Here is a 26,836-nt window from a genome sequence, read left to right on the forward strand (position 1 = left end):
AAAACCCCACATGATAATTTGTTAATTCAGAGTGTTTTGGATTGCGTTTTTAGTTAATAATAAATAAAATTAAGCTGGCAATTATTGACACTGGTTTGATGAAACCGAGTTGTACAGCAAAGAGGAATCAGATCCTAATCTAATAACCGGTGCAGCTAGGAGGTGCTTCAAGACAAGAAAGGCAGATAAAACAAAGTACAAGAGGAATACCGAAGGAGTTGCTTCTTTTGAGTTTTCTCCCAGAGTGATGTTTCTGGATACCTTTTTAATTCCAGGCTAAGGTAAACAATGGCTTACAACTTAGGAATATGGACCATCTTCTTCCTGGTTCAACAAGAACTGATGTTCTATCATAATTTGGCGTAACCAGTCAAAACCAAGTCTAATAAAGGTAACGAGGGGTAAACAGGCTTTGGCTGCTCTGATAAAGGACCACATGGGAAGTCCAAAGCACAAGGATGCCCAGGTGCCACCTGAGCCCCAGGCACGGACCTAGCACTGAGAGGAGAGCAGAACATGAGGTGCACTTGGGGCACCCCGAACATGATGCACATGGAAACAACCTGCCCGTCCCCGCCTGCTCTCCACCTGTGGGATTTCCAAGCAGACACAACTTGCAGAAAGAGGGGAAATGGAGAAGGCTTGGAAAATTGCACTCTTTGCAACTAAACAGCCGCCCTACCTAAACAAAACGGGTCAGCCAGGGTAGGCGCTGAGCAGCACAGAATGCTTTACAGCGATGTAAGTAGGATCCAGCACTGCCTCCTCACGCAGACGGGCATCGGGAGTATTTACGGCAGGGCTGCGGAGCCGCCCGGCCCCGACACGACGTGCTCCAGCGCTATCTGCTGCAGACATCTGCCACCTTCGTATCAGCGCGGACGCAGCCCGCAGGTCTGCTCCGAGAGCAGGCGGACATCCATCTCCCCACGCGCTTCAGTGACGCTGCTGGAAGGCAATGAGAAGAGCAGAACAGGTCGGCAAGGGCAGCAGTCCAAGGAATCATTTCCGAGACCTGCCAGCTCCTCGCCCCGATGACGGTGCAGTTTCCGTGCTGGGAGCGGGTGAAAGGAACCCAAATTCCAGTGGCTTATCATCGGTGGGCAGGAGACAAAGCTGATAGGGAGATAAGTGAAAAATCTACACATTTCAAAAAGCACATGTCCTAGAGGTGGTCCTACCAGGACAAACACGACCGTGATCACACGCACCTGGCAGCCCTCGCACCGATCACGTGTATTTTCCTGATACTAGATAGATTGGACTGAAAACCAAGAAAATACAACTTCTTACAAAAATCCATCCAAATTCTGATCTGCCAGAGGAGGGAAGAGAGGATTAATGTGATTCTGCTTCTTTCTTTTGTTCTGGAAAAGAGTCCAGGAAAAGCTCGCTGGAGCTCAAGCAGCAGCACTGCTTTGGCCGTGCAGGGGCCTGAAGGAGGGCCAGCGCCGCACAGCACCGCCTTTCACCCGCATGTTTGGCAGCCACGAAGCTGAAGATTCACAGGGCAGGCACACGAGCAGAGGGGAACACACACACGGAAAAAAAGTGCTTGCGAAAACCCTGCCTCCCCTGCTCTGGCCTAGCAAGCCTGAGGCCACGCTTTTTGCCACGGACAGAGCCCAGCCCAGAGCTCCTGTTCTGATGACACTTCTCTTGTAGCCTTGCACACCACTAGCACAGGTCACGGCAGCGAGCTCATCGTGCCGTGGAAAGCATCACTGTGCTATGGGTTCTTGAAGCAGTAACTCAAACGATGCCAACGGTGCAACACATGCTGCAGAATTAAAGCTGAAAAAAGGTCCCGCTCCCCGCCAGAGACTCGGGGATTACTGCCAAGCACGAGGGGTACATTAGGACAGGAGTGCCAGCTCCACACCGCTATTACCTCTTTCCACGGGGACTTCTTGGGCAGGCCACTCGGGGACGAGGCTGTGGGCAGGTGGCAGGGAGGTGGCACGGGGCAGGATGTGTGCGCCAACCTGCTGCCACCCGCGGTGACGCTACGGCAAACCCACAGCAAGCAGGTACCTGGTGGCAGAGCTGCTCGGGATGGGTTTCAGCCTACAGAACTGGATAAAATCCAGCCTGCCACGTCAGCACGTGCTCTCATCACATTGCCTGGTAGCACTGCAGACGTACCTGAAAAGGCTTCAAAGCATCGGCACTTATTTTGCCAGTTGACCTTGGAGCGTAGTTTATAAAGAAAATAAAAAAAGAAAAAAAAAAGAAAGCCCCCCCCAACCAAATGACAATTTGTCTCCCTAAGAAGATTAATAGGTGCATTTAAAGAAATCAGTCTGTAGGCTTAATGAGAAAGAGGCAGCAAAATCCTAAATGTGAGACCTCCTACGGTTTTTCAGTCCAGCTGTACAATCAAATAATAGTTTATGTAACTGGGATTGGAACAAAATAAATTAAAAGTAATTTCATGTTTCATCGAAGGAAAAAGTACAGTTCAGAGTCAACGTGGAAAAAGATCTAGCTCAGAACTGCATTTTCCCCAACCCTTTCATAAGCTTTGCATTACCAGCTGATTTGTTTCTTTCAGAAAAGCGAAGCAAATTACCAAGTACCTTAACTTAATATACATTTTCAAATTTCAACTAGTCCTACTTTGTAACTCATAGCTTCACATATCAGTAACTGAAATGTTTTCTTTAGGAGATGAAAGAAAAAAATATGCTATGCTTTTCCTGTTTTTCCCATGCTGCAATTTGTGTTGCTTTTTTTTTTTTCTGGTAAAAAAAAATGTTAACAGCTCCAACATGTCAATCTTTGAAAGTAATTCCCGTAATTCCCGTATATAATTTCATCCCTTCACAGACATTAAATACAGCAAAATCTCTTCGTACTCCTCATGTCTCAGCTGACGACGGAAAGAAGCAAGCTACAGGCTCTTCCCATGTGGGGGAGTCCACTATGGACCCAGGTGTGCTGACAAGAGGGACAGGAACCCTTTGAATCCATTAAACAGCGTAAGAAGACAATTAACGTTGACCTGATGCCCACGTACGGCTTCCAAGGAGTAGAGCACCCTGAGGAGGAGAACCCCAGGAGCACGTCAGGGGAGGTCACGTACACCGAACACCCCCTAACAAAGCTCAAACTCCATTATAAAGCCAAACTCCCAATTAAATTCCCTCATTCCCCAGGCTACAAGTCTGAGAAGTGCCGTGGTTGTGCCAGCGGACACCACGAGCCAGAAGCCCCCTTCCTGCAGCTCACGTCAGCCCCGGCTCCCCTTGAGCTCCTCGGCATTCGCCCCACGGCCAGGGCCCGCAATCCCGTGAGCCCCCGCTGCCGCGGGCAGGCAGTGCTCCTGCTCCCAGCGGGGTGAAAAGCAAAATGCTGCTCGCAGGGAAGTCAAAACCATGTCCAAAGGCAGCTCTCAGTCGTTGACGTCTGGCCTCTTGAAGTCCCTCCGCCCCAGCAGGCCGGCATACGTTTCTGTGACTGCACCGTCCTGGGCCTGAGCAAAAGGGCACACCAACTTCAGGCCGACCGCCTGCAACACCACGTTTCGTCACGTCTGTGCCCACATCACTTTGGCCCAAGGCTTTCAGAGGAACTGACAAACCCTCCTCTGGAAGCTTTTCGGAGCGGCCAACTGCTTTGCCACGTCAGAGCCTGGGGTGCTGGCAGGCCCTGAAGCCAGGCGAGGAACCTCACGGTCCCCACCTGCCCCAAAACACTCGGCCTTCGGCGACAGAGACGCGCCTTCGCTTTGAGTCAGACACCGTTTGCTGCCTCCCGGCCACGTGAGAGCTGTGGAGAAAGGAGGAAGCTTGCAGGACGACAGGACATGGCTCTTCTCAGCTCGTGTGCCCAGGCCACAAAAGCCGCGAAGACTGCGGGCACGGTGGGCAGCAGGTTGCACCTCTCCGGTCTTCAGGGAGGAGAGAAAGAGCTCCTCATGGAGCAGGGAAACCACTGCGTGACCACGATGCTTGGTGGGAAGGCTCAGTGTCCACGAGACATCCCTTCCTCACCTCCTGCCCCACCTCCAGCAGCTCCGGCCCTGACCCAACGCGGTGCTGGCGGCAGGAGAAGGACCAGGAGCGGTCACCGGCTGCCCCCGTCCCCCCATGGCCCCAGTCCTTACTGGGCAGGGAGGGCTTCTCCTCGTGCCTCGTTCTGGAAGGTGCCTTGTGCACTTCACTGCGTTAACACACGCACATTTTTCTTCTACAGACAATGACCTAGAAATACAACTAAATCATTTTTGACAAAAGAGAACGCCGAGCTCCTTAATCACATCCTCGTGGAGAATAAGGCCAACGCGAACCCCTCGTCTGCTGTGCAGCGCACAACTGTAGATCGGAGCTGAGGGAAGCTGCGTATTTTAGGAGGTGAAGCTTTTATTTAAGCCTTGTGCAGTCATATATCCCATCACACCCCTGGGTAAGCTTCCTACACTTAGTTACGTTCATCGTTTACATACGTTTGTTGTCATTTAGCTAGCTTCAACAACTTAACTCTGGGTTTTGCTTTGCCTGCCTTCCTAAAGCCCCTCAGCACCCTGGGCCAGCAGCCAGGCTCTGTGTCACACTGCTGCTTTCCTTCTCAGGCCAAGCTGTGATGCCTTTAAAAAAAAAAAAAGAAAGGATGAAAGAAAACACACGGACACGCACAAAAAAGTTTGCATTTAGCAGCAGCTTCCCGTGACACAGTGGGCAACGTTCCTCTGCCTTCTGGGGAGCCCACCACAAGCAGGGAGCCGCTGCCTCCTGCCCCAGCCCAGAGAAGATGCCGAATCTACCTTCGATAGCAAGCACATGCTTGCAAGCTGTAAGAGGCCAAGAACCAGCAAGATACCACACCACCAGGGCAGTTAATTCCCTGTCCCCATTAAATCTCAGCCGGTGGAGCGAGGACCCTCCCAGGAACACGTTGCAGGGACCCCACTGCTCCTGCAGACCCCGTTTAGCGAAAAAACAGATTCCCATTGCCATGGAGCCCACTGCAGCACACCAGAAAAGGAAGCAACATTTGCACCCCATCGCGTTTGCTTCTGAAAGTGCATCCGACAGGCTCGGGGACGAAGCTGCTGTTCCTGCAGGGTGAGGAGGAAAAGAAGCTGAAAAGAAGCGCGCGGAGGGAGCTGCCCCCAGCTGCAGGACACACCTGTTTGCACCCAACTGGGGACGACCGACGGCATTCCTGAGATGGGCCAGCCTCGCACCACCGGCACGGGGAGGAAGGAAGGAAATCGGGCCCTGCAAACCCTCCTGCGTTTTCCTTTGTGAGCAGGAGCAGCTGCACACACGAGTCCCTCAGGCAGCAAAAGCAAAGAGCACGCAGCCGCTGTCTGCGGAGCAACGCCGAGGTTCATGGCAGCAGCGGGAAACTCGAACCTGCGAAGGGGACTGCGGATCTGTGCACTCCTTTTGGAAATAAAGGCGCTGATAGTTGATGCCTTGCATTTTGACTACGGACGAGCACGCTCACAGGAGAGGTTTCGGAGGCACTCCAGCACCCCGAGCTGTGCCACCTGCACCCAGTGGCCGCAGGACTGCTGTCAGAGCCACGAGAGGCGTAAAACCAGGGCTGCTGGAGGGAAGCACAGAACGGGCTGGCTTGGAAGGGACCTTAAAAACCATCCAATTCCCACCCGCTGCTGCGGGCAGCTGCAGCTGACACAGCCTGCCCATCACGGCGAAAAGCAGCCCAGTGGGATCCCTAACAGGGCAAACATTTTGACTTGGTCAGCCAAGTAAGCCATTCGTTGCGCTCCCTTTTTGTTCCGCTCAGGCGGGTTTTATAGGCTTGAAATATTACATAGCTGGTTTTCTCCTCCTCATCCGACCCCAGCCCCAGCTCCCCTTGGCCCTCCAAACATCCCATAACAAATGAAGTTGCGCTCTCTAATTGCGGGAGCGTTGCAAGCTTCTCCAGAGCGCCAGCCTTAAGGTCAGCAAACGGCCAGAAAAACGCTACTTTAATATAGAGGAAAAGGCAGGCCCAGCTTTAGTACATGCCAGGGATGCCTCCATCACAGACTCGCTTCGTGGATTTATTTCTAGCACCGTCTTGTTAGAACAGACAGTGGCTGCTTATCTGTGCCAGCCTGTGAAAAGCGTCTGTTTACAAAGAAACGGGGAAACTTGATCTCTCTTATTTTTGTTAAATTGCTGCTATATACGTCCTTACCGCCCAGCATTGCTGTGGTACTCGCTGAAGGCAATACCCAGCACGCTCACGGGAGCTGCCATACAGGCAGCACAGAGCACCAGAGCTGCACGACTGTTTTTTTTCCCCAAACTTGAGCTGTTTTCTCCAGTTCAGAGCACTTCTCGCAGCCCTATTTCTGATGCTTTTTCCTTTTCCTGGTCCTTGCACCGGGCTCCACTGGCTGCCAAAGCCCAATGCCACTCACGTGCCGGTGAGCGCAGGACCCGTGCCTGGCTCGTGGCAGCCCCTCAGCATCGTGTGGGGCCGTGCTAGCCACCAGCCTCCCCTCTTCTGTTAATATCGCTCCTCTGTTTCCAAAACGTTTGCAGCTTTGCTGCTTTCATATCGGTTTTGGGGTCGGGGGAAAAGAATTCAGCGCTGTTCTCCAGCCCCCACAGCCGTTCCTTGGGACCCCCAGCAATCCAGCACCCTGCCCCAAGCTATTTCTGAGCTCGGGACCATCTCTGCCCAGCCCCACAAACCTCTCCACACGCCAACCAGGCTGCGCCTTCACGCCAGCTCATCCCTTGTGCTTTGGGGTCTCTGCGGAGGAGCAGAGCAGGACTCGGCTGTTGGGGTACGGGGCAGTTTCCTGTCTGAAGGCACCCACACCCGATTTGTGTTCCTTCGGGTAACGGCGCTCCACCTCCTCTAGCAATAGCAGCGAGCGCTGGAGCCGGGTGGGAGGATGCCGCGTTACCTCCGCTCTCCGAAACCTCCGCGCGGTGCACGCGCTGCGCAGCCTGCTGAACGCGGCCATGGAGAATCAAAACACAAAACATAGCGGGGTTAAGGCGTCCAGGTTGCCTCCTTGCATAACGCAAAGCTGGGAGGGATCACGCAGAGGGGTAACAACGCCTTTGGCTTTCCTCGGCTTGCACACGGGCTGGGGTGCTTAGGGTCTGGCGCTGCTTTTGGGGACGGGGCTGAGCCAGGCTTTGCTGGCCCCCACGCTCCCTCCTGGGGGACGCGCTGCTCCCTGCAGCCTCTCCACACGCACAGCCCCCAGCCCTGCAGCAGCCCTTGCCGCCAGCCCCCGTCCCTAATTGCATTAATTAATTGCAAGAGAGGGCAGCTCCCTGCCAGCAGCTCGTGGCCAGCAAAACCACCCTGGCGTTTCGGGCGGAAGCCGACCTCAGCTGGCGCTGCTCGCGTCTCATTGAGAAACCAGAACTGAGCCCTACGCGAGGTTCTGCCCAACTCCTGCTTCCAGGAGGCAGTCGCGGCGCCCTGATTCTCACTGGTGGCGGGAGCCCAGGGCCCTGCACCAGCCCCTGGGACATGCTAGGGACAGGGGGGCACCCCCAGGAAACCTCCCGAGGGAGGGAGGGGGGAATCACCCCCCTAAGTCCCCCTGCCGTCCGTGGCAGCGTTTATCCGAAAGCGCCGCAGGCAGCCTACGGACGGGTCGCGGCTGGCAGGCAGCGGGGGGCAGAGGGGCGGGCGGTCCTCTGGGGACAGGAGGAGGCACAGGCACAGGCACAGCAGCCGGGCCGGTTCCGCCCGGCGGTGGCTTCCCGCACTGGGGCTGAGAGCTGCGGGCTGCCTGCCTGGGAGCGCCCCGCCGGCGGCTCGCGGCGAAGCGCACCTGGGTGCTGCCGTGCGAGCGGCGGCCCCGGCACCGAGCCCGGCACCGAGCCCGGCCGTGATGGCAGCCGTGATCCCGGCCCCGACCCCGGCCCCGGCCCACCTCCCGCCCCCGTTCCCCCCCGCGGGCGGCGCTTCGGGGCCGGTCCCGCTCTGCACGGCGCACCCCGCGACCCCCCCGCTGCGTAACGGGGCCGCCCCCTCGGCCCCCGGCGGCGCCCCCGAGCCGCCGCCCCCCGTTCTCCCGTCCCCCCCCCCCCCCCGGCGCTGACCTGGCGGCGGGCGCGGTGCCGGCGGCGCCTCCCGGGCGCTGTCCGCCGCCGCCCGGTGCTGAAGGCGGCTGGGCGCTGCCGGGGGCGGCGGCGGCGGGCGGCGGCGGGGCCCCGGCGGCGGCGGGGGGCAGGGGCCCGTCGGCGCCGCCGCCCTCCAGGCTGGCCTCGTTGCCCATGGCGGCCGGGCGGGGACCGCTGCTCAGCGCCGCGCCGCCGCCGCCGCCGCCATCAGCCCCGCGCCGCCATCGCCGCCGGCCCCGCCGCCGCCGCGCATGCGCCGCGCGCGCGCGCCCCCGCGGACGCGCGCGCCCCGCCCGGAGGCAGGCGGGAGAGGGGAGGGGCGGAGCTCCGCCCCCCCGCCGGGCCCGGCGGCCAATCGGCGTCCGCCGGAGCCCGCCCGTGAGGTCACGCGCCGGCGGCCAACGAGCGCGCGCTCCGCCGTGAGGTTACGCGCCGGCGACCAATCAGCGCCCGCTGCGCCCCGTGAGGTCACGGGGACGTCACAGGCCGCGGCCCAATCGGCAGCCGCCTCCGCTACCGAGCCGGGCGCTGCCCCAGGGCGTCGCGGCGCGGCAGCCAATGGGCTCTGCCGTCCCGTTTGAGGTCACGGGTTGCCAGCCAATCGGCGCCCCGCTCCCCATGAGGTCACGGGCTGCCCCAGCGCTCCCGCCTGGCGGCCAATGGCGGCCCTGCTCCCCCGCTCTGCCGACCAATGAGCATCCTCCTCCCCATGACATCACGGGCAGCCCTAGGACATCACTCCCTGCTGACCAATGAGCACCCTGCTGCCCCCTGAGGTCATTTCCTGGCGGGCCCTGAGCACGCAGCTTCCTGTGAGGTCAGAGGCTGCCCGTGGGGTCACAGCCAGCCTGGCCCCTGGGCACACGTGTGACGTCACAGCCCCTGTGGTGACAGCAGGAGGCGGGCAGCTCCCCGGGGACGAGCTGCCGCCCTCCGACCTCAAAACCCAACACGAGGTAAAGGCAGCCACCGGCAGGGGCACCACCGGAGCAGCAGCCCCTCAGCACACCGCCTGCCTGTGCCCACGGGGGGCAGGGGCTCCCCCCAGCACCCGCCTCCCCACCGCAGCGGTTCAGGGGCCGCGTCCTGCCTCCCTGTGCTCAGCCCCGACGGGATTGGTGCCTAGCATGCCACAGGTGGCCCAAGACGGAAGGAGATCACAGAGACACAGAGCGCCTGGAGCCGGGGGGACACCAAGGGGTGCCTTGGACCCCCGCCCTGCATCCTCAGCTTGCAGCGGCACCCCCAGCGCAGCTCTGCCTGAAGTCCATGAACTCAACAGCGGTGGTGGCAACGGCAGAGCTCTGAGCAGGCCAGAAGATGGGAAAAACCCGTTTATTCTGCATGAAAATGGGAGAAAGGAAGGGTAAAAAAATGGGGGCTGAGTCAGTCTGAGCATGAGGCAGGGCGCTGGCCTCCTGCTGGCAGCTCCTCTCGCCCACCACGCAGCAGGGACCGCGCTCAGCTTCGTGCCGGGCCCCGGGTGAGTGCCCTCTGCCCTGCGGCTGCCCACCGAGCCGCCCCGCGGTGCTCACTGCAGGAAGCCGTCCAGTCGGGCCTGGCTGCTGCTGGAGGAGGATGCGGAGGAAGCTGCAGACACAGGCCTGGAGACGTTCTTCTTCTTGCTCTTCACTGCACAGGGACGGAGTTCTGCAGGGTTTGTCTGAGGGTAAAACTGTCAAGGAAAGTACAGACCAAGGCCCCGGGGACAGAAGGAAGCTGGTACCTGCTCCAGGCTAGCTTGAGCCACAGACCTGGGAGCCAGCCCTGGATGTGCATCCCAAAAGCACTTGGAAAACACCCTCATTAATGTGCTTTACCTTTTGGTTACCCCTGAAGAGGTCAGGCAGTCGGAGATGAAGTCCAACTGAGCTGTTCTATTCTAAGAGAAGCCCCCTGCTGGGCAGGCTGGATTCTGCCGCCCCCTGTCCGCAGGAGCAAAGTTCAGGCACACTTCTGTCCCACGAAGCAAGGCACTTCCCACGCCCACGCTACGCCCTAGCACACAAGCAGTACTTAAACGTGACCAGCCCACATATCACGGCTGAGACACCGGGCAGGGAAAGTGACAGCACCTGCAGCCTCCCAGGGCACGGAGCAGCTCCAAGGGCAGAGCCCTTAGAGTAACAAGGCCTCTAACCCCCATCACACACATTTTCGGAGACAAAAAGCAGCAAAACCCAGACATGGTTGAGCTGTAAGAGGTCCTGACCAGCCGCTACTTGCGGCACAGGAAGATGCATGCTCCGTGCTAACAGAGCTGCAGGGTTACACAAACCAGCGCCCCCGGAGCACTTCGGTTTAGAACAACGAGCTCTCCTCCGCCAGCAGCCCAAGGCCTCCAGGCACCCACAGCAGTGTCCCGCAGGAACGAGGGCTTTAGCTGCACGGGCACACAGGCAGGGAGAGGCTGCACTAAGCAGCAGCTCAGAGATCACAAGGGCACAGGCAGCCCCTGCAAACCATTCTGATTTCTGGCTGCTGTGTCCTTCCAAACAAACATTTCCCCCGTAACATTCATGGCGAGTTCAAGGCCTGGATGCCTTTGCTGAGTTCAGGCACGTTCGGTCAGGTGCAGAGAAATTTGATGGTTCCTTGAGGGTCCCAGCCTCTAACCGGGGAGTCCTGCACCAGTCGACCGGGCTGGCTGAGACAGGAGGAACAAAAGAGGTCCCCCACAGCGTCACTACTGCCACACGGAAGGATACAGGCTGTATGAATTTTGTTCTGCCTCCCAAGCCGTCGTAGCCCATCCTCACCTAGGAGGGAGAAATAAACGTGACTGGAACAGCAGCACGGAGCCGTGGCTACTTCTTGTCTTGAATAACAGAAGGGGGAGCCTCGCAGGCCGCATGTTCTGGGGAGGTTACAAGCACCTGCAAACGCTCAGGACGCTCCGTACTTGTGCTAAGCCCTTACCTTTGGGAAAAGGCAGCCCCTTAGAGAAGTTTGGGTACCTTCCTGAAGGAAACTGAGCCTTCCAGGTTGCTGCAAGGCTTAGGATTTTGTCACCGGGACTGAGTCATTCAAAGAAAATACCCACAGCTCCAAGGAGATGGGAGAATGGGATGTGGAAGGCCATTTAATCCGCTGCCATGTAGGGAGTGACCATCTGTCATCCCTGGAGCTCTGCAGGACTGGGAGGCTGCCAGGTCATGCTCCAAGATTTATTTTCCCCACACTGAATGCAGCAAGGTAGAAGCCACATTTGCTTCTTCGTGTAGGGTAGCCTCAGGACAGAGGTGTGCAGTGCCAGCCCCTGACAAGCTCGCCTGCTGGACGGTCATACTCACCGTGCCTGTGTTCTTGTGGGGACCCAGCAAGCTACCCGGCGTCTGCTTCTTGGAGAGAACAGAGTTCCTGATGAATGCTGGCAGGAGCCCTTTAAGAGTCTCATCCTCCAGATCATCTGCCCAGTTCTGTCCCACAAAATAATGAGAGAAGCCCTTTAACCAGCACGATCTGCTGAATTTAGTCCACACACAGGCAGCACTGACAATGCAGGCAGCTACTTCGGGTAACAGGCACACCCATACCACGTCAGGCCAAAGAACAGAAGCTCCACACCTCCCACGGGGGCTCGTTTGGAGCAGTGCCTGGGAGGCAGGACGTTGTGCCCCACGAGCTTGGGCAAAGAGCCCCCCAGCTGACCCCGTGGCTGTTGTGATCAGAGCCACGTTGCGCATTTGCTAAGCGCATCTGAGGCAGGACAACCAGCAAGAAGTGCGTGTGTCCCCACCCTCCCCCTCCTGCCCGATTCCAGGTCTTTGCGACAGCAATACGGTGTTTCTAGGAGACAGCCGAGCAAAGCACTTTGAAGTGCGTGCTGTGGCTCTGCAGATGGGCTAGTCTCTGGTGAGCGCATCTCCTGCGTAGGAAAACGGGGCCTTTATCTCAAGCCCATTAACAGCAGAATCGAAGAGGTGATACAGAAAACAAGATCAGTCCATTTACCTCCACTGTTTCCTTCAGAACTTTCTTTGCCAGATTTACCACAGGAGGCCTGTAAGAAGCACGAGGAACAAATCAGCAGAGATTCATTGTTCAAGCGGAGCTGGCAAGGACAGACAAGGCCAAGCAAACGATGACAAAACTTGCAGTGCGACATCAGGCAGCTGGAGAGCTATCTGATCTCACACAGCACCTTCCAAAGCAGCGAGACTTTGATCTCCTTTAGAAGCAGGAAGAGGAGGGAAAACTCACGGCTTTTTATCCAACTTCTGCCTTTTTGCAGGGCTGAAGAGAGATTTGCAGGGCTGATTTTCAGGGGTGTCCACATCAAAAGTGGCATCTAGATTGATCTCATCGCTGTGGGCCGGGCGGTGGAGCTTCGGGTGCCGCAGTTCCACGGGAGCAGGGCTGCAAGGCCATGCAGAGCAGCAGCCATCAGGAGGCTGCCGCGCAGCAGACAAGAGGGAGACACAGCTACGAGCTACCCTGTGTAGTTGCACGACAGCAGCAGGACCAGGATCCAAACCCCGTTCTACTTACAAGTCCCAAAAAGGAGAGCCCGAACCCCAGACTTTATAGTCAACGTCCCAAAGTGCTGTTTGACTTCTGATGGCCTGTGCTCACAGCAGCAGCACCCTGAGCCCAGGGAAGCACGCTGGCCCGCTGATGCTCAGCGTACACTGCCTAGTTTGCCGTACTGGGGTAAGAGCACTCACTGCCAGAAAGAAAGGGCGTGATAAAATGTAAAGGATGCAATTTTCAGGCCGAGCCTCAATCGGTCTGGACTCCTCTGTGTGACAAAGATCTCAGGTCCCTGTACAGCAGGGCGTGCTTGCTGGAAGGCCAACTCTGAGACAGCAGCTTTGGGGATATCTCCCTGGCAGGGGAAATGCCATCCTTGGCCCGTATCTGAGGATGAACTTCACTGACCTTTCAAAGACCAGTCGGCTGAGCGTCTCTCTGGTTACAGATGGCACTTTCAGAGTATCCTGCAGGATGTCTATCTTCTTCTTCAAACTCTGGAGGGAGGAGGGAAAGCAGACAGTGAGATAAGGGAAGATTTAGGAGCAGATACTAGCAGCCCCTCATCCATAAATCAGCACTGGGAGGAGATCAGAGGTGGAGCAGATAAGGGGTAAGACGGGCTGGGTAACCTAGCCCCTGAGCAAAAGCCAGCGCAACTCCTGGCTTTGCAGCTGCAGGCCATGGCCAGCTGCCAGTTACTGCAGCCTAAAGAACAATGTTCTCACCAAAATCTCCTTGTCTGCATTCTTCAAGTCCTTCTGGGTGCTTTTTAACTCCTCCTTTGTCTTCTCCAAGTCTGAAGTGGTTCTCTGCAGCTGCAGAACACAACAAAACAACACCGGTCACAACACGCAGGTGAGGGAGACGGCAGGTCCCCGGCAGCGCAGGACGCTCTGCGGCAGGTGCTCCTGTTCCTCGCTTTAAGGCTTGGTTTTCCAGTGCCAACCTCTGACCAGGCTCTCCTACATCAGAACAATCCAGCGCCTGCTCATTTCCTAAGGCTGCCTGCAGAGGGATCTCCAGGGCTGCGTGCCCAGCATAAGCCTTCCCATAGCACTCTGCTGGTGGTGACAGCTTTTCCACGTTTTAACACTTGGTGGCTCCAGTCTGAATTCCTGCAGGGCTTTGCACGCACCGGATCCCAGAATTACCAGCCACAGGCCGGACGATGGCTGTGCATCAGCAGTACTGGCACACGGACAAGCCTGATTCAACAGGAGGGCACGCCAGGAGCCGGGGGTTGAGAGGTGGGCTGGCACCACAACAAAGGACTGGAAGTGGGGTCAGGATCTGGGCCAGCCCACGAAGCGCCAGCACAGTCAGCTCGCTGGCAGCCAAGCCCCGAAGCACACTGACTCGCATCTTCTTGACCCAAGAAAGCAACTGCACTTTGGCACAGACTCAGCCAGAAACAGACCGACGACAGCAGCAGCGCCTCACGTTAAGGGGTTAACTCGCTTGGGGAGCAGCTCAGCAATCCAAGAACCTTCTTCTCAGTTTGATGGGACCACAACAGCTATGTCTGGGGAACAAAAATAGGCCAAATCCACCCACAGTCTCTCACTTTGTGAGCTTGGACTTGGGTGCACCCCAGGGAACACCTGCGCCTTGGAGAGCAGGGCTACACACGAGCTTTTCAAGGGGACGTGCTACCAAAACCGACGCAGGGATTCCTGGCCTGGGCTAACAGAGCCCAGCCAGGCCTGGAACAGGGGCAGCACAGCAATAAGGGGCATATCTGCAGCGCCGAGCTCTGTGCCAGCTCAGCTCAGAGCAGCACCAGCCCAGGGAGGCTCTGTGCAAGCCACGTGTGTGTCCTTAAATTTTGGGAACCTCTCCTGCCTGGACCCAGCACCACGCAGGAGCCCCGGCCAGCCTGCTTCAGCCCAGTCCAGCGGGGGGTTCACGGGGGTTGTGCCGAGCCAGGGCTACGCTCTGCGTGGCCGGTGCTGGCTCAGACCTCCTCCCCACCCTTCCTAGGGCCCTGATGCTGCAGCACAAGGAGCTGGTGGCTGAACAAACTGGTGCTCGGTGCTGCAGGACAGAGGCAGCACTGCTGCTGGAGCCCGGGGGAAGCGGCAAACCCCCGCGTGCTGCTGCCTTCCAGGCCAGGCCCCCTGCCAAGCTCCGGCTGGCTCTGCACACGCTGCCCTGCTGATGTCCCCATAGACGATGGTGCTGATAACAGCCTGTGTTTGCACACCACGGCATCACGCCCTGACCCAGAAACCCCAGCCTGACACTTCCATGCCAACTGTACCTCTAACCCAGCGCAGGAAGGGGTCACTGCACGGGGCTTGGACCACCGTTACTGGGAGGGAGCTACAGACCAGGTGTCACCCTCATGACTCTCACACTCTCCCCCTTTACCTTGCTGTTGGCCGAAAACAGCTCCTTCTTCAGCTTCTCTGTCATCTCGCTGGATACCTTCCGAGCCTCCTTCAAGTTCTCATATTCCCTGAAAAGAGACCAGAAGAGTCGTGCTGTGTTTGCATGAAGACTGAGACAGAACTTCTCAGAGACCATTATTCTGAAGTTCTGCAACTGCAGAACCACTGGAGAAAGCCCAGGACACAAAGTCCTTTAGGGAACAGAGCTGAGCATATCGACACTGACCAGCAGCGTGTCAAATACACGGCCTCAAAACGGGGAGGGAGGAGGCTGCGGGGGATGCCATGCCTGAGGAGAGGGCACGCACAGGATTCATGAACAAATGGAAACCAGATCCAGCAACATTTCAGCTGTTGGAAGAGACAGACAGCCAACAGAGCAGCCTCCATGCTGGCAGCAAATAGAGGACTTTCCTTTAAGTGACTTTTCAGAGGCATTACACTATTGGCCACGCGCATTCATTTCCAATTACACCACGGGGACACTCGCCTCATTACAGCTTTGTGTCAAAGCTGCAATTATTCAGCTGCCATCAGAATGGACCCAAAGAAGCCGTGGTTTTGCCCAGCAGGACCAGATGGATTTCCAGGTAGGGAATGGCAGCACCGCGGGTCCCACTTGCCAGAGCACGGCATGCACGGAGCACTTGAGGCCACAGCTGCATGGCGCAGCGCAGCAGAGAGTGCAACCTGGAGCCCCTCAGCCACTCATTTCCCCCCCAGGCACGAGAGAGAACTGAGGGAATGATAATCACCACAGAGGTGCACTGACAGCTCCGGAGACAGTTCCCATGGTGACACACGTGTCACTACAGTGACAACACCAACGGTTCGGTGTGACAGGCTGCGATCTAGGTCCCCAGGATCTGTCAGTCAAAACCCAGCGGAAGCCCGAACAGGCAGCAAGAGCCCTGCAGAGCCTGTGTGTCTGCTGGCGCTCAGCAGAGGGTTCTCCCCCTGCACACCCAGGACAGCACAAGCAGCCTGTAATACTCACTTCTTCAGCGAGACGCAGTAGACCGCAAGCTGCTCCACTGCTGCCTGCCCAACTCCCATCTCTCGGATCATCTCCTCCACTTCGGGGCGCTGGCTCTGAAGCAACAGTTCAATCCTGCATAAAAAATTTAAGAAAACGTACCCTCATCTCATGAGTCACGAACAGAGCTGGGAAGGAGATCGCAGCCCTGCTTCCCCCACGGAGCTCCCACAGCCTGAGCTCCTGAACGTAGAGGTGGCAAAGAGATGCAAGTGCCCCGCTGCAGGCAGGGCGTTTTGCTAGCACTACGTGGACTGGCTAGAGAAGGGGCAGCTGTACACACGTGCTGCACACGGGGCTGACGGAGCAGCTTTTGGGCCCCAAATCCGTGCAGCTAACTGTATTCCAGGGCTGGGATTTGGGCTCTGCCCCAACAGCCTCTCCAATAACGGCAGCAGCACACAGCCATGCTCAGAGGACTAGAGATGAGGCCATTCTGAACACAGCATCATGCCCTGCTGCTATTTAGGGAGAGCAGCTGCCTGGAAAGGAAGCAGGGGCAAGAGCACAGACAGGCAGAACCTGCTAATGCAGCACTTTCCAGCCTTACGGGGTAAGGAGAAGCAGCAATCTCAGCGTGGGGGTCTGGCTGTCGCAGCAAGCACAGGAGGACCTCTCCCTCCCTCCTGGAGAAGGGGGGAGGCGTGCGGCCCAGCCTGGGAGGCCCAGGATCTCACCGCTCCATGGTTTTCAGCTTGTTTCGCAGACGGCGGGCCTCCTCCTTTGAACTTCTGTTATCCTCCTGCTGCTGCTCCAGGAATTTCATCTGTTTCTGCAGAGAAGCGAGCGCACGCAGACCGTCAGGAGGGCTCCAGGGATTGTTAGAGAAACATCCTGGCTTATGCGCACTGCGGGCAGCTGGGAGCGTATATTGGCTCTTAATGCTATCACCACCTCAGCAGCCCAGGATTACGGAGAGTTTATCTCCCCCCCTGCTGCACCCCTACCTCTGCTTCTCGCAAACCCAGCAGGGTCCGAGTGCTAATCGTGAGAGGAGTCTGACGCTGAAGCTGCTTTGGATCCTTCTTTCTTGCTATGAGGATTTGTGGGGTGGGCAGCACCCTGTCCACAGCGACAATTTGTTTTTCAAAAGCAAAGGAGTCCAAAGCAAGCAAATCTTGCTACTGCATTCTGCTCCCTACCCAGCTAAGCCTTTCGCTTTAGCCTCCGAGTTTTCCTTGCTATTAGCTGCTTAAAGCATAACTAGGAACGCTGCGTGGTCTCTCCTGGCAGATCTCAGCCAAACCAGCCACCCACCTGGGTGCTTCTCTCACCCGCCTGGGGAGGCTGCAACATCTCTTGCAGCCAGCACCTCTCTCTGCTCTCCAGCAGCAGGCAGCAGCAGCAGCGAACTTCAGCTGAGCTAAGAAAACAGAGATCTGCAGTTTGGCAGAGGACGTGGGAAAGCTGGCCTGAATTCACACCACTTCAATGCATCTGTGTTGTCTAAGTTTGCATGTTCCTTGGCACCTCGTGCAGCAGCTTCAAAAAAAAAAAAAAAGGCTCTGAGCCTGGCTTCAGCCCGCTGCTGACTCCAGAGAGAGGCCTGGCCGAAGACCATCACCTCTCGAGTTCTAATGCTGAGCTGCGTGGCAAGGAGGAGTTCAAAGCTTTTATCCGCGTTCTGCCACAGCAGCCAAGCAGCCGTGACAGTACCGGGGCGCTGCGGAGGTGCAGGCTCACACCTTGCTTTAAGCAGAGCCCACCTCTGGCTGGTCCTGACCACAGCACCCCACACTCCAGGCCCCCAGAGCAGAGCTTCGGGCCGGGTTGGAGCAGGGTCCCCAGCCTCACACAGGCTGAGACAGCAGCAAACTGTCACGCCAAGGTCCAGCAGCAGCTGGCAGTGCCAGCAGAAGACAGGACTGGCTCACAGTCTGGGGGCTCGACCTGCCTCACAGCTAGTTAAGCCTGTGTCTTCACTGCGGAAGTTTACTGCTTTAATCTTGAAGTGATGCAGTACAAAACTTTGCTTGGCGTTCAGATGGGAAACCCCGTACACCACGGAAGAGGTTACCCTCAGGTCCCTCATCCTTGTGCCCTGCCCAGCTTTCACTAAAAGAATGTGAGCATACTCAGAGGGTTTTGCAACAGGTAAGGTAACCCCAGAGCCTCCTCCTGAGGCACCCGGCAGGAAAGCCAAGCAAACTCTTGAGTTGAGCACCAAGCACCAGCTTCCACTGTCACAAGAGTGTTTTTTTTGTTTGTTTGTTTTACAGGATTAGGAAGCTTCAGTACTATCCTGCCACTGGTATACCCAGGATCCCAAGAGCATCTTGGGCATGACCCAGACCCGGGTTGCTGTTACACCCAAGCAGATTGGATCTAATCCCATGGTCAGTCAAAAAAACAACACCAAAACCTTGTGCTGGCCAACAGCAAGGCCTGCGTGGCGTTAATTCCTTTCTGTAGATCTCCTGCCCTGCGACAACATCTTGCTGCTAATGCTGTGCAGACCTCAGGTGGCTCCTCCAGGAAGAGCCCAGCTGCTCTGCGGGAGGCATGGAGGAACACAACCACACGCCCCATCTGCAAGCTCGCCCCGGCTGCGTGGCCTGGCAGGTCAAGGAACGTGATGCAATTTAGGGTTAGACCCAAGGGGCAGAGAGCAGAGAGGTGCAGTTCACCTCTACTCCCCCTTTCAGCCCACTGCTCCCAACCCCCCCTCACCTCCAGCACACAGCAGGCGGCCCAGCCCGCCCCGCTGCCAAGGCAAAGTCCCCCTGCTCACCCCCAGGCATCCCAGCGAAGTGCTTCTTGCTCTTACTCCCCTTCCACTCGCTGTTTATGCACACTGCGTGACTACACACTGAGTCACTGCACGCTGAAGCACAACAGGAATGTTTGATCCCTGGACTTCACACATTACTAACCTAACCGAAGGAAAGCCCTGGCAACAGAGCAGAGACAGGAGAGTTAGCTGGATCAAATCCCACTCAGCTGAAGCTCGCAACTCCCCCTCCATATATTTTGGTTTGATTTCTCCTCCAATCAAACTAAGAAACTAATTTTCCTTGAATCCCGCCTGACCGAAACCCATTTACAAAGAACATTCTACCGCAGGGAGCCGGCGCTTCTGCAGCGGGGCGCTGGGGCCGGTTCCCACACTGTTCCTGCTGATACCTGTACGATCGGCACTGCTGCTTCAGCTGCTGGGCTCAGCCAACACTCCCCAGGCTGGGCTGGTGGCCCCTCAGCCCCGGCCACCCCTCCAGCCCCAAACTCCCAGCGGCACAGAGCCACGTGTCTGCATTGTCACAGCCCGGGGAGAACCTGAACGAAATTAGCAGTGCTTGTGCAAGGGCTAGAGCCAACGTACTGCCAGGATGGGATGGGAAAGGTACCTTGAGAGAGGAACACAGCATCTCTGTCTCTCCCAGCACCTTCTGGAGTGACTCTATGGTGGCATTGCGCACATCGAGAGTGTCCCGCAGCCCATCCACGATGGCCTGGCATTCTCGCTTTTCTTTCTCTAGAAAAAGGGAAAACACAAAGGTCACGGGCCAGAAACCCAGACGTGAGCAGCCCCACAAACAACAGCGGCAGCACAACAGACGCTGCTGCAGGCTGCTAGGAGCTGGCCATTCCTGTAGAGAGCCATTTCCCTAAAAGCTGTCTGCACCGGGGTTTGTACTGAGCAATTGCTTCTCCCAGTGCCAGCAGGCTTCGAGATTTTCTTCAGTAAAGATAACAAGTTCCCTTTAATAGCTTTCCAGTGCCAGCCCTGCTAGCATTAAGCTGATGCATCTTAACTCTTGCATGCTCTCCCAGGCAGGTGAGCACAGGAGAACTGTTCTCTGGAGTCACACCAAGCTGCAGAGCCAAGCCCGTTCCCTTCACATGGAGCCTGGCACAGGCGAGCCCTGTGGGATGTGCAGACGGCCGTCCTGAACGCACGGGGACCCTGCGGCATCACCGTGACATCCCCTGCCCTCCCCACAGCACCACCAGCAAAGGTGCACCCCTCCCCGTGCAGGCAGCGCAGAACGAGGCACACGCCTCCAAACACCGTGGAGAAGATGGTGAAAACCATGCTGGATTTCCATTTGTTTTGGCGAGACAAGGGAAGAACAGCTCCCAGGGCAACAAGCACCACCGGGAGCTGGCAGAGCTAAGCACAGAACAGCCAGCACCGCTGGAAAGCTCGAAGCACTTGGGCAACGATGGCAAGCAGCAGCCCCTCCGTCCAGCCCTGGTGAGAACGGGGCAAAGCCCACAGTTCAGCACCTTCCCCCTCTGCCAAAACCATTGTGGCCCCGGGCTGGCAGTGGTGGGGAGGCTCTCGGTGCCTCTCCAAAAGGCCGCTCCTCCTTTCAGCAATCCAGTTTCAAATGGTGCCACCGCGCCCCATGGAAGCACGACCAGCAGCGCTGCTTCACTGGTGGGCCAGGCAGTAAAGGAGCCACCAGGGAAGAACAGGAGGAACGTATCCCAGCAGAAACACAGATGCTAGGAGAAGCATCTAGGGAAAGAAGTTTCTCTTAGTAAAGCATTTTGTCTCTGTTGAGCTGAATAACCCATCCTCACCAGAGGCAGCACAACCTGGAGATGCTCCGCTGCATTTGCGGGAACTCCACATCCCCAAAAAGAGTCAGGGCTTCCCCCTCCTCCTTTCCCAGCTGCCCAGAGGCAGATGGTAGGATTTGAACCTCCCTATGCTGCAGGAATGAGTTCAAATGAGTCACTCGAAGTGCCTCCCACTTCACCTGCTGGGGCTGCACAGAGCTCCACGCCTCTAGAGCCATTTGCAAGCTGATGAGAAGCTGGCAATTACACAGCTACGCTACAACAGGGAGCGCAGAGCACATCTTTAAGGGAAGAATTTATACACAAGAGCCACCAGAGAGCAGAGTGCCCATAGCAAAGTAAGCAGGAGGTGGGAACGAGCTGCTGCTTTCCAACATGAAAAGAGAACGGGATAGGGGAATGTCAGATCGAACCTCTACTCACCAGAAGCCGAGAAGATGAGCAGGCCTTCAAGCAGTTTTTCTTGGATAACATCCTAGCAAGAATCCCAGCCACCTTCCCCAGAAGATCTGGCTCTCTACCAAGTCACTAAACTGCACTGAGCTAGCACGAGAACAGGCCTCAGAATAGCGACGCGCGGACCACCCAATCCTGCTCTCAGGCTGAGGACCGAATCCTCAACCTACTGGCTATTCGCGTCTGTCTCGTGCACGCAGGAAAGGCAGAGGAAAGACTACTCGGGGCGTGGGTGAGCCCCCAGCATTCTTTAAAGATTTCTCCTTTCTGTTAGCATGTCTTTGGATTTCTGTCACTCAGACTGACATTTTCCTTTCGCTGCTCATGACTCATGTTCTGATGACAGGCTGCCTACAGACGATGCTTAAAACCCATCGACAAGTCTCCAGGGCTTTTGCTTTTCCTGCCTCCCTCAAACATCCTCTAAAATTAAAGATGGGAAAAATGGAAGCGCACACACCAAATTCCGTCTGCTCTTCAAGTGACACATGTGGCACTGCAACAGCCAAACAAACCCAACACCTTCCCACTGCTGCTCGGGCACCACTTTTACCCCCCCCCCTTTTCTGTTAGCAGGAACGAGCCTTTAGCAAAAGCAGTTGCGAGCTTCCCAGCGATGAGACCACAGGCTCTGCTTTCAGCAAGCTTACTCCAGACGTAGCCGTGCTGGGCTTTTGTAGCTCTTCATAAGAGGAGCAAAAATAACTACACGTATGTATCTAAATTTGCAGGGGGCAGCCCAGTCAGAGTTGAGCTGGGCCAGCCTGCGGGCTCGGGCTCTGGCACGCAGGTTTTGCAAAGCTTCAGGCAGTCTCTCCTTGGAAAAAGCTCCGAAGAAGCTGCTCCAGAGAGAACTCACAGCCTGCACCGTGCCCCTGGCCTCGGAAAGGGGCAAGCTCCACAGACACGTTCCTCGGGCCTGAACAAAGCAGCTCAGGCGGGCAGAGCCCGGGACCTGCCGGCAGCTGGAACTCACCTTTTGCGGAGAGCTGAGCCTTCGCCTTGTCCAGTTCATTCTGAAACACAGCACAGAAAGCCCGATTAGGAAACAGCCTGCGGAGAAGCTTTCACCATACCTCTAAAGGACCTGAGAGGTTTCTCAGCAGGACATTTGCACCAGCTATGTGCTAAGAATAGTGCGCATTAACAGCAAGCCCCAAGTTACAAACAAGTATTATTGCAGGGAACGAAAAGAGCACCTCCAACTGGCTTCCTTCGGGGAGAGAAGAGAAGATCCCAGTTTTATCTTAGCCTTGTCAACCTTGTGTTTCTCACACTGTCAGTCATCTTGTTTTAGCTGAATAATTTTGGAAGGCTCTCAGGGAAACACGGGAAATCAGACAGGAAGGATTTTTATAACGTTTTACCTAAACAAGGCAATAAGGCAGGGATTCTGCCAGACTAGCTGGATCGAGAGCCACTTTGAACTGGAGTGAACTTGAGCCGCGTGCAGGTGGGGGACCTGAAGGCACACCCGAACGTCTGAGAAGGTGACGAAGCACGCAACCAAGAGGCACCAGCCAGCGTTCGGACGGACGCTGAAGTCGCTGCAGTTTGGGATGCTGATGAGCTAACAGTTAAGCCAAATGGCCACAAAAAGATCATCGACAAGCCCGTCCGTACCAAACGGTGCCACGGAACGTCTTCCGGACACCCCAAAGGTCTGGGGAAGGTCAGGCGTCTCTAACACCTTCATTAAAGAGCGGAGAGAGGGAGCACATACTTGTAGGTTAAATTATAGATGAAGCGATGCGACCTGCGAGCGCTGGCAAATAGCCAAAGGGAGCATACAGAGTTTATAAAGACGAGCAAAATCTATGTATTTTACATCCATATTTATGTAACTCTCACACATTAGAGAGGGAGAGGAAAAAAAAAATACAGGCAAGAGTCAACAGAAGATGACTTAAAAAGCTGTGTTAGAACTGCAGAGGAAAGCACATAACAAGCCAGGCAGGAACTGCAGTGGAATAAAGCCTCGATAAAATGCCAACACAGTACAGAAGCCGAGCGCACAAATCTGTGCAACCCAGAGTGCTACATGCAAATCTGAGCTGAGAATAGCAGGAGCAGCGGCCGCGGATCTGACTGGTCCAGAGCGAAGCTCTGCTAGCGACAGCAAAGCCAGGAAGGAGAAGATGGGATCTAAAGCTGGGTATGCAGAAGGGACTCGAGGAAAGCCTAGCAGAGCTGGCTTGGATTTGCCCCCAGAGGGACAGCAGCCGGAGGGCTGAGGTGGAATTAACTCTGCTGCAGGAACTGTTCTGAAGCAGCTTCCTCCGAGTTCTATTCAGGAACGATTAGTGAGCTCACAAGATGTGCTAATTAGCATGAGAGCAAAAGAAATCCTGGGCTACCGCAGGCAGCTATGTAACATTACCTCATTCATCAACTTAATCTGAAATCCCTCATCCTCCACCGCTGCTCCTAAAGGCTGCTCCCAATTTTCACTCCCCTGATAGATGCAAGCCCTCCTCTCTCTTCAAACCTGAATTACAAGGCAAGGCTGCCGCAGGATCAAATGAGTATAACCTGACCACAAACAGGCAGCCGTCCTCCCAGGTTTCTTCCTTCCCCAGCAGGTGTACAGGCGGGAATCCTCCTCCTGCCTCCTTTTTGCCAGGCTGAACAAAGTCCCCCGGTCCCTTTCATAAAACAGGCTCTTGGTTCCCCAGGTCACAAGTGACTGGTAGTGCCGGGTTCCAGACGAGCCCTGGGGAGGTGTCACACCCCAAAACTAACACTTCTGCTCTTGGAACAGCCACATGGAGACTGTTCTGATCACCGAGGACCATCTTTAAGAGCAGTGCAGGAGGGAAAAAAAAAACAAAACACAACAGACTCAGCTCTGAGAAAATATGCCGCAGCACTCAACCTGTGGCCTGCGGCTCCTCCAGGGAAACAAGTCACCTTCGGCGCCTCGGCTGAAACCGATGCCTGGCAGTGGGAAGCAAAGCAGAAACCCAGGAAAGGGTTTCAGCCGACAATGCAGTTCCTTCCAACGACTCCTAGCCAGGTGCATGACACCGGTTCTCAGAAGAGCATCCCTGCCTTGTCTCTCCAAGGCGACACAGCTTCGCATGCGGCTTGTGAGCTCCCCGAAGCACGCTCCCTTGCCCCAGCCCAACTCTTTCATGGCAAGAGGCCAAAGACTCATTTGAGGACATCTGCAGGCTGCACAGATACAGCTCTGGTTGATTACAGAGCTAACGGATTACAGAGCAACCCAGAGCCGTGCACGGGGCAGCAAGTACCCCTACAAACTGACCGCGCTCATCTGCACAGCAAATATTTAGTCCTTTCCTGTTAGAGAGAGATCTCGGCTCCCTCATTAGGGAAGCTGGGAGCTTGGGCCTACATATTGCTCCGGTGACAACAAAACAAACTTTGTAGGAGGCTTGATGGTAGCACATCGTGATGTTGTGCGAGAAGAGTCCACGGTCTTGCCCTGGAGCAAGGGAGCAGGTCTTCAGCACGGTCTGCAAAGTGGGGATGGCTGGGGGAGCCAGTCTTAGGCCCTGGGGAGGAGGGGTAAGAGAGAAGAGAAAGCTTTTCTAGGGCATTTTTCTCCAGTCGTACCATTTCTGAGTCACTCATCTACTTACACTTAGGAGAGCTGATCTGAATGCGTCCTAAAGGCAATGTTTACCTGCTCCAAGCCACTGCTTTGCATCTAGGGCGCACGGCTTCGAGTGCCCAGAGATGCTTTTTCATTTCCTCTGCACGCACACTTTGGGCTTCAGTTTCTTTATTTGCGGTCTTTGCGAATGACAGTGCTACTGACATCATAGTCTGGCTTGCTTTATTTTAAAAACATACGATATACATATAGCAGTTGCCATGACAATGCTAATTATGGTAATTACTGCACATGCTGATTCTAAACACAAGAGGGTACAAGCGTCCCATTATACCAAGGTCAACTGGTTACTTTTTTTTGGAACAGATAACTCTGCCACATACGGAGCCACGCTTCGTCCATATTAAACGATGGAGAGCATGGAACAGCCCCTCTGCATCAATCCCTCCTCGTGCAGAGCCTTCCACCCACGGGTGGCACTCGGAGAACATCGCCCAGCTCCTCAGCCCTGGCCAGGATCCCCCACGGGGAGCCAGCAGCAGCACTGCCCACGCCCCTGCAGGCGCAGCTTCAGGCAGTCCGTTTCCTAATTTCTCTCAGGAAACCAAGCCAGCGTTGGCACCCTGCCCTGCTTCCTTGCAAGCCCCTGCAAACAAACCCCCCTGCACAGAAACGAGCAGGCAGGGCTCCGTCTAACAGCCCCTTCCTTCCAGGGGGGGAACAGGAGTCACGCCTGCCTGAGCCCCAGCACCTGCAGCAGCTCGCTGAGCCCAGCGCCTTCCTTCTGCCTCTCGGGAAGCTCTGCAGCCATGTTCCCACACAGCCACTGGTGGCGGCTTGGAGATCCGAGGGAGAAGCAGCAGTTGGATGCTTATTTGGTGCTGCTTCAGGGTTCCAGGCAAGGAGAGAAGCGTAAGAAGCCTTTTCTGCTTCCCTGCTCTTCCTTGTGCTGCCAGCTGGGGCTCGGTCAGGGGCAAGTAAACCACCACGGGGCGGCTGCCTTGTGACAGGGCTGGGACTGGGCAAGGACCAGCATGGACAGTGGGAACAAGGAGACACTGAAGCGCTTGAGGTCTGAACAACGAGCACAGCGCAGCGGGCAGCAGCTCAGGGAGCAGCTGTTGGCAAAGCCCCAGCCGTGCCTCCAAGTCCCCGAAGCGCCACCCGAGAGAAAAACCCCGTGGAAATACCTGTAGGGTCTCTGCGTCCGGTGCTGCCTGCTCCTCCAAGGCAACGTTAAAGAACAGCTTATTGATGATGTGCCTTTTGCTGACCTAAACACAGGAGAGAGCCGAGAGGTTGACCCGCACAGACACGGCAACACAACAGCTGTGGGAGACAAAACGAAGGGGCAGAACGGCGCCGTCGAGGCGCACGTCAGACTGCGTGCTCAGCACCACTGCTGGCGGCGCTCTGCCTCGGCTCGGCAGCACGGCGGCACACCCCCTGCTCGGCGCGGGGAGCACGGCCCCAGCCGAGCCCCCGAGCTGCAGCAGAAGGATCCGGGCCCTCGTGGCTTGTGCCTGCTCTCCGGCAGCTCGGGCCCCGGCAGCTGACGCCGAGCTAACGCGCTGCCAGCTCCTGAGGCATGAGTACGTGCCGCTTCCCGCGGGCAGAAGGCGCCGGTGACTGCGTGGCAACCCGGCGGGGCGAGAGGCAGCAGGGAACGGGGTGGGGGGGATCAACAAGTCGGGGGGGAACGGGCCGGGGCCTCGGCGGGAGGAGAGCGGCGGGAACCCGGCTGCGGCCGGGGGGGCGGCACCGGGGGGGCCCTGCCGGTGCCGGGGGGGGAGGCCGCGGTTACCTGCGTGCGGCACTGCGGGCACGTCCGGCTGGGCGCCGCCTCGAACCAGCGCGCGAGGCTGCGGGAGGAAGCGGGAGGGGCCCCCCGTTAGCGCGGGGCCTGCCCCCGGGCCGGGCCGGGCCGGGCCTGCCCCGCCGCCGCCCCCCGGCGGTGCCCGGCGCCCCGGTAGCGGCGCTCACCAGGCGCTGTGGAAGGTGTGCCCGCACGGCAGCGCCGCCACGTCCCGCTCGTTGTCGAAGAAGTCGGAGCAGATGGCGCAGTGCGCCCGGATCGGCATGGCGGGGGGCGGGGGGGGCGGCACCCAACCGGGCCCCGGCCCCGCTGCCGGCCCCGCCGCGCGGAGCGCCGCGATTCAAACCCCGCCGCGCGCCCGCCGCTTCCTGCCGGCCCCGGAAGGGACCCGGGGGGCCCCGCCCCGCCCCGCCCCGCCCCGCGCACTCTGACCCCAACCGGCGGCCCCCGCCCCCCCCCCAGCCCCTTCACGCCCCCCGCCCCACAAAGAGCCCGGGA

The 26,836-nt window shown here is 57.1% G+C and overlaps 2 protein-coding genes across 4 annotated transcripts in view; both read right to left on the bottom strand.

The window, feature by feature from the left end:
• The window catches only part of BSN (bassoon presynaptic cytomatrix protein), a 75,114-nt gene extending 66,887 nt beyond the window's left edge, over positions 1-8,227 (bottom strand). Inside the window, exon 1 of one of the 2 annotated variants that reach the window (XM_083796064.1) lies at positions 8,037-8,227. In XM_083796064.1, the coding sequence (XP_083652190.1) occupies positions 8,037-8,212 (176 nt within the window). In that variant the 5' untranslated portion in view covers positions 8,213-8,227. Of the gene's footprint in view, positions 1-682; positions 7,796-8,036 lie in introns of those variants that run through there. The other variant, XM_083796065.1, reaches the window with a different exon arrangement.
• A 255-nt stretch (positions 8,228-8,482) lies between these two features.
• Positions 8,483-26,733, bottom strand: TRAIP (TRAF interacting protein). Of its 2 annotated transcripts, XM_083796301.1 has the most exons (16): positions 26,506-26,733; positions 26,327-26,384; positions 25,713-25,796; positions 21,919-21,958; positions 19,304-19,431; positions 16,637-16,731; positions 15,921-16,034; positions 14,904-14,991; positions 13,259-13,348; positions 12,939-13,027; positions 12,261-12,416; positions 12,012-12,060; positions 11,351-11,476; positions 10,766-10,816; positions 9,593-9,720; positions 8,483-9,397 (listed from the first exon to the last, which is right to left on the bottom strand). In XM_083796301.1, the coding sequence occupies exons 1-16, from the start codon at positions 26,601-26,603 to the stop codon at positions 9,130-9,132; spliced, it is 1,662 nt and encodes a 553-aa protein (XP_083652427.1). In that variant the 5' UTR covers positions 26,604-26,733; the 3' UTR covers positions 8,483-9,129. The 2 variants fall into 2 exon arrangements, with proteins under 2 accessions (XP_083652427.1, XP_083652428.1); XM_083796302.1 differs by having other exon boundaries at positions 9,361-9,720; positions 26,506-26,729.
• Between the last annotated feature and the right edge of the window lie 103 nt (positions 26,734-26,836).

The sequence above is a fragment of the Anser anser genome (assembly GCF_964211835.1).
Source record: "Anser anser genome assembly, chromosome: 12".
NCBI lineage: Eukaryota > Metazoa > Chordata > Aves > Anseriformes > Anatidae > Anser > Anser anser.

Excerpts from the sequence above, each read along its gene's own strand:
- TRAIP (XM_083796301.1), bottom strand. The coding sequence starts at position 26,603 with ATGCCGATCCGGGCGCACTGCGCCATCTGCTCCGACTTCTTCGACAAC. Across the intron at positions 21,959-25,712 it reads CGGACGCAGAGACCCTACAG|AATGAACTGGACAAGGCGAA; the intron begins GTATTTCCACGG and ends GCTGTGTTTCAG. Across the intron at positions 12,061-12,260 it reads CAGAAGTTGGATAAAAAGCC|GCCTCCTGTGGTAAATCTGG; the intron begins GTGAGTTTTCCC and ends TGCTTCTTACAG.